Below are 12,199 nucleotides of genomic sequence, written 5' to 3' on the forward strand. Positions count from 1 at the left end.
GCCTTTGAGCTCCAAACTGTTTCAGAGAGAATCCTTGATAATCCATGATATGGCGTTTCATCACGGCAGCATTTAGTTTAGACAGTAGCTGCCGGGTCCTGCATGAGCTCAGACCCCTGCTTTTTTATTTTGTATAAAAATGTTTTAAAGCTTTATACCCAAATCAGCACTTTTGAAACAGGAAGTGAAACAGAGGGATATGAGGCATGGCTAGAATGGGTGATCTGTTTGGTATTCGGAGCAAAACACGTCATAGACATGTTTTTTATATATTTGTATATATCTGAGACCTATGCTATTGCCTAAAAATAGCATGATAGGTGACCTTTAACACTTAAATAGCTTTCCCCCCCAACATAAAGATATCAAATAAGTCCCTCTTTAACAATGACCCGGCAGATATCCTCAACTTTTATTAATTACATGTTTCTATTCTACTCTAACCTCTACTTTCACCCCCCCCCCCCCTCAATAAAATACTTTTGATCCTGCTTTAACTATCATGAAATAGCGCTTTAAGTGTAACACTTCCTAAATGAACTGCCTTGAAATGACCCTTAAAAAGATCATCCTATAATAGTATCCCCCCTCCCATTAAAGATACGTCTAACTCTGCTTCAACCCCCCTGTAGACAACGCCCCTCAACTTGTATTAATAACATTTCTTCTTCAGTTTTAACCTCCTGAACGCTGACCCTGGAAATGAGGACTTCAGCGATGAATCATTGAAGATGACATCGTTAAATCAAGAGAAGGAACACAGACACGGTGGGACGTGACTGGACACACATCTCAGCCGTGCAGCCATAACATCATAAAAAAACATTATGCGTGACCATTAGATGATCATTGGGCTCTGGGTGCTGCAGCAGCCTTTCAAGTGAGCTGCAGGCCGAGTGCTGCGTCACATTGGAAACTCCACTGTGCAGTAATTATGTGAAAAAGCACGACGTCTTATAATGTCCAAACATTTGTATAATGTCTCAACACCTTAATATGGCACCTTTAAAACATGGTTGTGTACTTCTATGTCTTTATTCTATTAGTAAATAATCAGAGGTGGGAAGTAACAAAGTATATTTATTCAAGTACTGTACTTAAGTATATATTATTCTGAAATGGACCAATCTGCACAATGACTACTTTTACTTCAGTAACATTTTGAGGACTTTTACTGTAATAGAGTATTCCTACACTCTGGTACTTCTACTTTTACTCAAGTACAAGATCTGAGTACTTCTACTTTTACTCAAGTACAAGATCTGAGTACTTCTTCCACATCTGTGAATAAGTCAGCTTACTCTTTATCCTTGCTTGCCTTTTTTACCTGCTATGCAACTTTTGCTGTAACGCTGTAAATGTCCTGGTGCAGGACTTATAAAGGAATTCTGATCGAAGATCGTAACTACCTGCATGTGCCATCCGACCTCTGCAGCTCATCCAGAATGCAGCTGCTCGCCTGGTCTTCAACCTTCCTAAATTCTCCCACACCACTCCGCTCCTCCGCTCCCTTCACTGGCTTCCGATAACTGCTAGAATCCACTTCAAGACAATGGTACTTGCGTACCATGCTGCGAATGGATCTGGCCCTTCCTACATCCAGGACATGGTTAAACCGTACACCCCAGCACGTGCACTCCGCTCTGCATCAACCAAACGGCTCGCTGCACCCTCGCTGCGAGGAGGACCCAAGTTCCCATCAGCAAAAACACGTGGGTTTGCTATCCTGGCTCCTAAATGGTGGAATGAGCTCCCCATTGACATCAGGACGGCAGATAGCTTACACACCTTCCGGCGTAAACTGAAAACTCATCTCTTTCGACTCCACTTCGAGCGATAGAACTATTAACAAAGCACTTATAAACTAATAAAGGACTGGCTTATCTAAAGCCAGTTGAGTAGCACTTGAAATGTTTTTGCTCTATGAAACCTGATATGATTCTGTTTTCTTCAAGTTTGTATTTTGTTGGTCGAACGCACTTGTTGTAAGTCGCTTTGGATAAAAGCGTCAGCTAAATGCAATGTAATGTAACTGGGAGTGACGTCATGTTAGGGCTGAACGATTAATCGATTTTAAATTGAAATCGCGATTTTAAATGATGCGATTATCAAATCGCAAAGCCTGCGATTTTTTTTTAACATTTTTTTTTTCTTCTAATTTTTAAAACCTTTTTTTTAACCTTTTTATTTTTTCTTGTGTGTCAGTCATCCACACCAATCAGAAGTGCTGTGCTCCACATGTACCAGCCATTGTTAATCAATCAGAAGTAGCCCATGATAGAAGGTGATAGACAGATTGATCCAATCACCTGCCAAGTGCTTTTGAAAGTGCCTGCCCTTTCCAAATGGCTTCCAATGGAGCTTTAGATGGTTTCTGGGTCAGGTTAGTAATGCTCCATCACGTGTTTCTATTACAGGGTGAGTCTTAAACTGAAGCTTGACTTTAAAGCAACCCAACGGAAGTTTCATGTAAGTTTAGTTTTTTCACTCGTAGCTCGGGCTGCAGGGGTGCTAGAGACGGGAGCACGTTGATACGACCTTCCTAATCGCAATTAGATCTTTTCCCAAAATCGTGCAACCCTACATGTTTCGATGTAATGGCCGCAGGAAAGTTGGTCACCTTGTCCAGAGGTGGGAGAAGTACTCAGATCTTGTACTTGAGTAAAAGTAGAAGTACCAGAGTGTAGGAATACTCGGTTACAGTTAAAGTCCTGCATTCAAAATGTTCCTCAAGTAAAAGTAGAAATGTATTATCATCAAAATATAGTTAAAGTAGCGACAGTAAAAGTAGTCATTGTGCAGATTGTAAAGTACAACTATCTCAAAACTGTACTTAAGTACAGTACTTGGTTACTTCCCACCTCTGGCCTTGTTTACAGCTTTACCAGTCACCTCGGGTTAGTCACTCTTAGCAATACCGGTTGATAACTACGCTTTAGTTTGTATTTTGTGATTAACAACATCGTAGCAACACATCCACATTGGAAGCTGCAATTGTGTGTCTCCTAATTTAAGTGTTTTGGGCCCACAACGTGTGTTTGCGTGGGTCAGCCACCATAGAAATTGAATAGGAAAATAAACATCCAAAAGAAAACTACAAATGGTATATCATCAAGTTGTTCTCCTCATGTTTATATGTGGAGATGATCTTGGGCGAAGTATCTCCAAGTCTCCCAGGCGAACTCAGATATTCCCACTAAGCAGTACAACTGGAACGCACCAAAATAACCAGTCTGCACAGTCAATGACAGATTAAACCCCCCCCCCCCCCCCCTTCTGAGTGGATCTCTTCAAACGAAACGGCTGCTTTCCAAAAACAGAAGTCTTTCCATCTGACTAATTTCCTGTTCTAGGTTTGACCGTAGGAAGTCCCCGCAGGAAGTGGAAACAAACGAACCCAAAGTTGGATTGTTTGTCAGATTGTTTGCTTTTAGTGGTTTTCGTACGATGGAAATAAAAGGGATTTAGAGCGACTGAATCCAGGTCACACAGTCAGATTACTCTCCCCCCCCCCCCCCCCCTCCCTCGATCTGGCCCGGAAAATCCCACCATGCAACAGAAAATATTCGAAAGACACAAAATGTATAGTTTTAAAAAAGTATTATATTTGGATACAATATAGAGACACAATCATATGTACATGAGTCAAAAATACAAATTCACATAATAGAAAAAAACAAAATAAGTATGCTTAGTTTGAGGGCTTAAGTGGGGCTGCTGCTTATTTCTACTTAGTGTGTCATGGGTTTTATACCGAGGGAGATTTAACCCTGAGATGTGGAGGGATTGGAGAAAATGGCATTTAAAGACAATTCAATCGACCAGAGGGATTTACTTTTTGACGCAGTGAAAGCTAATCCAACAAATGAAAATATGCTCGTTACATAAAAGGACTAATAAGGTGAATTTGAAGTAAAAACCCACAACAGCCACCATCTTCATAATCACCGTTACTATAAATTATCAAGTGCATACCGTTTTCTTTTTCGTAATGTTTCTCGCATTAATATTCGTTTCTTTGGCAGGGAGAAGCTGTGGATGAAGTGAGGAAGTTTAAGAAGCACAGCGCTTATTACACGGCTCCATTTCCAATTCTCTCACAGGTACGCACACAAACACACAAACACAGACAGAATACAAAATGAGGCCGCAGAACAAAACAATCTCCCAGACAGGCTCAGTGATACAGAAAAAAAGGCTATTATGTGAGGTTTCAGGAGTATTCATATTCTCCGTTATAAGGAAGAACCACACTCTTTCTGTCCATTATAAAGGGGGCTTGCAGTGCGCAAACAAACACAGATCTACGTCACATTATTCCGCGAGGCGAGGTGGAGAGCGGCCATTATCCCGCCGCCGAGTGGGGAGTGTAATTGCAGCGTTAGAGGACATCAGGTACTGTTTGTGTGAGCTCTAATCTCTCAACTAAAACCCCGCCTGGCCTTTTGCACGGACGCCGAGCTGCAGGCTGCGGTCCGTCCTTTCATCCCAACGCTCCTGGGAAGCCTTTTGAGTTCAAATCTGTCAGAATTCAAACCATGGTTTTCTGGATGAACCTGAGGCAGCGACGATTCATCTATTAACCCGACACTGGGCTTCAAATCAATAGTGAGGTGCAGGAATGAGTCAGTATTTTAGCGCCTCTGGTTCCCACGTCTGGAAGTCAATGGTTTTGTGAATGTGTTTTTAGTTAGAATCTTGAAATAGGGTCTGTGGTTAACACAAGCTGAAGAGATTTTTGTTCCATGACTTAAAATACTTCAGTAAATACCCCCAATAGATCCGGAAACAGCGGTCGATAACAAGTGTCTAAATGAGACGACTAAACGTCATCACGCCCAACATTAGCATAGCAGTGGTTACGTGAAGTCATGTGATCGTGCTTTGGTTCCTTTACAGTCTAACGTTAGCTTCTTACTTCAGAAATCATTCACGTGCTGTTAATATGCGGAGATTTTTCTGCTGATCAACACCTGTAAGTATCGTAAACGTTTGTTTGAGACAGATTATTTGCTGCAATAATCCAAAATCACATGGAGAAACCACATTGCTTTTGTCGAGGGAACCAGGGAGATGCTACCTTCCTGGGTCGGCCTACAATAAATACCCCCGCACCTCTCATGACGAGTAGTTTGACTGTGATCTGTGATGAGAACGCTAGGGAAACGTTAGCGGTGGTGACACATCGTGCCGCTCCCCTTGTTGAGATTCTGACGTTTATAAAACACAGTTGGGAGTTTTTTTACACACACAGCGTAGTCAAATTCCTCCAGTTCCTCTTCGACCTGAATACTTCATTTTTGTTGTGGCTATAAAGCACGCTATTAAAGAGGAAACGCTGGGTTTTATCCGACACAAAAGGCCTCTGCAGAGTTCAGTGCATGTTGCTGGAAAACGCACGATTACTAAAACGGTTTCACATGGTTTCATTTTTGCGAGAAAGTACAGTACAGCGCTTATTCGGGATCGAGTGCGTCACAAAAAATCTTTATATCCTCCGGTATTCAGAAAAAAGATGGGAATTCACTTGCTTTTGTCTCCTGGTGCCCCCAAAAACATTTTGTCCATTTAAAAAGCTCCTTGAGACTGAAGGCATGTGCCTGGATTCTGTTCCTTTTAAGTAAGAGATCATGCCCTTAAAATGTGTGTTTATAAAAAGTCACAGCTGTCAAGGCTCCTATCCTTGAATATACTGATAAGAGCACGAAGTTTTACATTCATAAAAAAGAAAAAACAGTGACAAATAGTCCGTCTGGAGAGGAAGAAACTTTGGAATAACTAGCCGAGATATTTTCAGTGTTACGGATGAAAGGCAGACGCATGCAAAACGATTGTCATCTTAAAACAAAACAAAATATATCTTGCATATTGGACGTAAAAGGTGCCCGTTGAGGAGCAACACTACTTTAGACATTTAGAAAAGAAGGGAATTCACTTGCTTTCTTCTCCTGGTGCCTTCAAAAAACATTGTGGTCCATTAAAAGCTGCTAGTGACTGAAGGCCTGTGCCTGGATTCTGTGGACAAACATCTGGTAACAGTGACAAAAAGTCCGTCTGAAGAAGAAGAAACTTTGGAATAACTAGCAGACATACTTTCAGTGTTATGGAGGAAAGGCACACACATGCAAAATGATTGTCATCTTTAAAAAAACTAAAGGAAATCATGCATATTGGATGTAAAAGGTGTCCCATGAGGCGCCTGTTGGAGGTCAGCATTTAGATGGAAAGAACCAAAAAACATCACCCTCTCCTGTTGCTCGCAAAATACATCTTGGTCCATTAACAGCTCCTCGTGGCTGAAGGCCTGTGCTTCAATTATGTTCCTTTCAGTAACGGATCAAACCCTTAAATCTATTTTCATAAAAGGCACAGTTGTCATGGCTCTTATCCCTGAATATACTGATAAGAGCAGGTTCTTCTTGGAATAACTAGCCGAGATATTGTCAGTGTTATGGATGAAAGGCACACGCATGCAAAACGATTGTCAGCTTTAAAAATAACAAAAAAGAAATCTTGCACACTGGGAGGTAAAAGAAGCCCGTTGAGGAGCCAAACGGAGGTCAAAGGTTCCCCTCGTCCAGCATCTTGTTGACCCCGTTGCAGATCCTCTGCAGGTGTCCACGGTAAACCTCCGACGGGCCGTACAGATTTGCCAGGAAGTCGCAGTCGGCGAAGTGATTGAAGACGTGGTTGACCCGCGAGTGGCTCTTGGCCGTCAGGTGGCGTTTGATGGCCTGGTGCAGCAGCTCGCGGCAATCATTCAGAATGGCGCTCATTACGCGGCGGTCAAAGGTGAACTCGATCTGGTGGAAACTGACCGCCGTCATGGCCAGAGTGTGGACCTTCTTCCTGAGAGACGAGAGGAGAGAGATGGGTTGTCAGGGCAGCAGAGGGAGGTAAAAATAGAAACTGCTGCCGAGTGACTTCTCTTCTGAAAAGTTTCACAACTCCCCTCTCTGTCGGCTGTAGTGCTGTTCAGCCTCGCATGCCTCCGAGCTGAGTAAGACTATTTTAGTGGGACAAATATAAAGTGATGTAAAAAGTCAATTTCCTTAATTTGCTTCCATCAGCAGGACAGAGAACTTGAACCTCAGGTCTTCTGAAGGCTCTCAACCAGGGACACTTTATTGTTGTTTAATACTGTTTTTAATACAGTATACAGTGTTTCCCACAGAATTTGTGTTAACCTATTCGGGTGGGCCACGCATCCACCCCCCCTCAAATAAGAAAATACATGCGAGTTCATGGCTACTGTAGACAACGTTCTTGTTGCTCTGTGTTGCGTTGGTAATGAGTGAGACACACCGGAGTTGAGGATCTGTGGGGTTTATTCTCCCAAAAATATAATTTACAATTTAGCAGTCGCCTTATTCCAAAGTGACTTACAATGACCAATTACAGGGACATTCTCCCTGGAGTAACCGAGGGCTAAGTGCCTTCACACTAGTAGTGGTGTTCCAGGCGGGATTTGAACTCGCAACCTTCCGATCATCAGCCCACCTCACTATCCATTACAAAAATCAATGTATGGGAAACACTGGTATATATACACCGCCAACTTAGCAACCTTTTACTGCCAGGACTCGCCTTCCTACATACAAATCAGGCTTGCTGCTATAGTCAGCGATACGGCTGTTACACGATGTTCGGGCAAACACAGAGAACACTAATTGCTTATTCTATTCGAATGCTAATAAAGCTTGTTTGGTTCAATTCTGTGTATTAGCAGCAGTGCCCACGCCTCTTCATTTGTAAAATACGAAAGGGGATTTAAAGTTTTTCCTTAACAAGGGCATTGATTCTGCATCCTAGGCCTAGTGTACCCTGAGATGCTAGTAATTGATTTAAAGAAATAAAAACAACCCCGATCTACTTTTGTTTTCCCTTGGTGTGAAGAATTATGATTTGTTCGGGCAAGTGTGGAGATGTGCGAGACTACTCTCAAGGTTTACCATCTTCTGAAACACATTATATTTGTGTAATTTAAATATATTAGGATGTGATAAAAGCTCTTGATTCTAACATTTTGGAAATACAAGTTGATTAATACTTCCTCATGTCTGGAGATTAATAACAGGCTATCTAGAGAATAGTTCAGGCCTGTAACCTCTAACCTTAAAATGTTATTTTATGTATTGTGTACAGATGAAACAAAGCAGATAAGCATTAGTGATGGTAGGAGTATTTCTTAACTTCGTCAGAGCAATGCCAGCTGTTGCTTTCGATGTTATGCTAAGCTAAAGTATGCTAATCGCTTCCTGTCTCTTACTCTGCACTCAACGCACTGACATGAAAAGTGGTGTCAATTTCTCATCTAATTCTCAAAAAATCAAAACTGCATTTCCTAAAACATCAAACTACTCCTTTCCTTCATCTTGCTTCCTACCTGAAGTTCTCCACCAGGATGAGCTCCTCTCCGTTGAACTGGTTGTTCCTGTAGAGAACTCCCAGCTTCACCACCATCTTGATCAGGTTCTTGATGATCTTCTGGGACTCTTTGCGGTTGCGCGTGAACTCCTTGGTGACGCGGTACAGCTCGTCCAGCACCTCGCTGCTGGTGTCGTCGATGAACAGGTTGGCCATGCTCTTGGTGGACATCTTGCTCATCAGCTTCTTCTGCGCCTGCAGCGCTAAGCTCTTGGTGCTGAAGGAGTCCATGGTGAAGACTGGGGAGGAGAGAGAGAGGATGGTAAACTCATTGGTTATGCATGTAATGAGTGGACACGTTTCCTTTCTTTACGAATGCCATTTTTACTTGTCTGTTTATTCGTCTTTAAAGGTCCCCTATTATACTGTTTTTCATCAATATATTACAGGTCTTAGATATATACAAACATGTCTCTGAAGTGTTTGGCTCCAAACACCAAACAGATCATTGCAGCATTACCCATAATCCCCTCTGTTTCAGTCCTGTTTCCAAAGTGCTGATTCTCTGTCTGTTACTTTAGATGATAATAAGGAGCCCCTCCCCACGCCCCTCTGAGAGAGATTTGGTTAAGAAGAACACAATGGTGCTCTAGGAGGAGATTCAGGGGCTAAGGGGGGGGGGGGGTTACCTTAGTTGGTGATTGGCTAATGGTTACACAAGACAAAACATCGTTATGACATCATAAAGTGGCCAAAATCTGATCAGCTCATTTTCAGACAGATTTTTATAGAAATGGATCAAAAAGAGAGAGAATCTTTGTTCCTGAAACTTTCAGAGTCTCTTTCCACAGAGGGGACACATGTTGATGTAGAAGAGACACGGAGAAGAGGGGACACATGTTGATGTAGAAGAGACACGAAGAAGAGGGGACACATGTTGATGTAGAAGAGACATGAAGAAGAGGGGACACATGTTGATGTAGAAGAGACATGAAGAAGAGGGGACACATGTTGATGTAGAAGAGGACATGAAGAAGAGGGGACACATGTTGATGTAGAAGAGACATGAAGAAGAGGGGACACATGTTGATGTAGTAGAGACATGAAGAAGAGGGGACACATGTTGATGTAGAAGAGACATGAAGAAGAGGGGACACATGTTGATGTAGAAGAGACATGAAGAAGAGGGGACACATGTTGATGTAGAAGAGACATGAAGAAGAGGGGACACATGTTGATGTAGAAGAGACATGAAGAAGAGGGGACACATGTTGATGTAGAAGAGACATGAAGAAGTGGATTTTGAATAATAGGTGACCTTTAACATATGCACAGCAACCCAAAACTATCCGTGCATTAACCGGTCGCCTGCATGTTGTGTGACTAAAGCATGTTCGTCTTTTTCCAGAACTATAGCAAGTTAAATGAAAAATAAAGTTAGCTTTAAGGTTTAAAGGTAATGTCCTATGATTATTAACATATACTATAGGTTCTCATAGTTGTACCTTTTATGGGTCTCTATTCTGCTTTTGGGGTTTTCCCTTTCCTGTAGTGTGTTACAGGTTTTAGTGCAAAGGCTACAATCCCTGTGTTCCCTCAAGAGGGAGTTTCTCCAGATATTGCCCTGAGTTCCAATAAAATAACAGCTCATCAGGAAAGAAAAAGGGCCAAACATAACACACGCTGACAGCCAGCTATGTGTGAGGTTATTACAAATAACATCTGCACTAACACGGCTTAAACTGCAGGGCCAAGAGCTGTCCCCTTTATTAGATAATGAGCCGTGGCAGCTGTCAAATTAGTCCCAGAAACCCCTCTGGCTGGCGGCCCGCGAGGTGGTTAGAGAAGAAAGAGTCATTACAGGAGGGAAGGCAGGTAGCAGTGTGATCTGAATGCACCCGGAGAACAAAGTGTGCAGGTGTGTGAAGGTGAAGCAAACTTATTCCCAGCACGCGTGTTGCTTGATTTATGTATGATGTTATTTCCTAGAGTGTGTGAGAGTGACTCAGTGAAAGTCTTCCCCCATGTTGGAGGCTCATGAATAGCGGAGGTCATACTTCACCCCCAGCCTTCAATCTCTCCTCTTCAAATGAGGCAGCATCACTTCAGCCGGCGTGACTCAAAGCCTTCTGCAGGTCGCTTCTTGAGGTGTGTACACTCGGGTTTTGAAAAATAACATTAATCTATTTCCCCATACATTCATCTAACCTTCACCACTCTCAAAGGAAACCAACCTGTGAGTACACGGGAGTAAGCCCACAAAAATAACATGTTTTTCCAAAACAGCAAGCATGAATGACGGCTGCATTTTGACATGGCCACCGTTTTCTAAAATATATTCCGATGCAATTATACAGATAATGAAAGCATTATTAGTTTTAGAAATAGCAACTCTATAGAATTCATTTGAATGATGTTGCAACAGGTCTGCGTCTACCAATTATTGTCATTAACATTGCTAATAAAAAACCTCTAACATAACCAAAAGCCGAAGCTATCCTTTTTCTTCTTTAAATAAACATCGTCAAACTTAGATTTTCAAAGAGTTTATCAACAATTTTACATCAAAATATAAGAAAATCTTCAAATTCTCACATGCAAAAAGATGACAGATTGATTGGCATTTTTGCTTTTGAACTTATTTGGACATTTTACTTAATGACAATCTAAATCAAAATGCTTTCAGATTTTCTGTCACTCATCTTATCAAATAAACTGTTTCGGCTTTTGTCTGCAGAGTGTTGTAGGTGAAAACTAAACATTTAGATGCAATTGTTTGTTTCCTCATGATGATGATCAGCGTTTCCGCCAGGGGGGCGTCTTGCCGTTATTTGAGGCCCTTATTCAGCTCGGGACGCCCTGAACTCGAGCCGAGGGCGTCCCAAAAAAAATTATAATTAGAGAGAAGATCGACAGTTTCAAAGGAGTCTGGTGGGATTCGTTTTGGAGTATTGAAGATCGTTTCCCCGACATCGGCAGTGCCTGCTACAGGACAACACCGAACGTGTGCGATTTGGACGCGATGAGCGGTGCTAGTGGAGCACGCGCGTGAACTGCGAGCGTCGGAGCCTCGCAGCGGCGAAACTGAGGCTCCGTGGTAAACTGTGGTAACATGAAGAGCCGTTTGGGAGCCAAATGATCCGGCACACTAACGTAAAGAGATAGTATCTATAAGGGATGGCTCAATTCTAAATTCAAGCCCCGAACCCCCCTGTATTGCATGTATGAAAACGGTCGAGAACCAAAAGCTGGTCCATCTTCTTTAAGCTCATTTTTAAAAGATGAATTCAATGTATTTGCCACTATAAGACCAAACATTTTAATTGAGGCAAGTTAACCATTTGAGAAGATTTCACTAGTTCATTCATGGGCTGCAACTAGGGTTGCAAAGGGGCGGAAAGTTTCCATGGGAAGTTAAGCTGGGGAATTTTGGAAATATTCGATGCAAAATTAAACAAAAAAACATGGATTTTTTTTTTTTTAAGTAGAACAGAACAAGTTTTAATTATTCTATTGAACAATTATTTGTTTAATTGAAGAACGAAAACAGGAATGTTGAGTTAAATGTTACTCATCCACCCCAACCCCATTCATTAAAAAATGAACAAAAATGCACCCCCCATCCAAAGATCCCCACAAAGTCCCATTCAAAATGTTAAATGAAAAGAGCCCTTCTCCCTCCAAAAAGTCCCATTAAACATGCAAATCTTCCTTCAAGCAATCCTCTGCATTTTTGCTAAAGCCTTTCAGTCAATGGGCTCTTCCTGGGCCTCATCAACACCCAACTCTGAGTCTATGTTCTACATCAACATGTGTCCCCTCTTCTTGCCCA

The 12,199-nt window shown here is 42.0% G+C and overlaps 1 protein-coding gene across 2 annotated transcripts in view; it reads right to left on the minus strand.

Annotated features, from left to right (window-relative positions):
• Positions 1–3,583: 3,583 nt before the first annotated feature.
• The window catches only part of tnfaip8l1 (tumor necrosis factor, alpha-induced protein 8-like 1), a 28,173-nt gene continuing 19,557 nt past the window's right edge, over positions 3,584–12,199 (minus strand). The window contains exons 2-4 of one of the 2 annotated variants that reach the window (XR_004567321.1): positions 8,387–8,666; positions 5,168–6,849; positions 3,584–5,136 (exon numbers count right to left, since the gene is read on the minus strand). Coding sequence is in view for 1 of the 2 variants with exons in the window: in XM_034199050.1 (XP_034054941.1) it covers positions 6,561–6,849; positions 8,387–8,658 (561 nt within the window). In the remaining variant the exon portion in view is untranslated. Of the gene's footprint in view, positions 6,850–8,386; positions 8,667–12,199 lie in introns of both variants that reach the window. The other variant, XM_034199050.1, reaches the window with a different exon arrangement.

Source organism: Gymnodraco acuticeps, unplaced genomic scaffold, assembly GCF_902827175.1.
Source record: "Gymnodraco acuticeps unplaced genomic scaffold, fGymAcu1.1, whole genome shotgun sequence".
NCBI lineage: Eukaryota > Metazoa > Chordata > Actinopteri > Perciformes > Bathydraconidae > Gymnodraco > Gymnodraco acuticeps.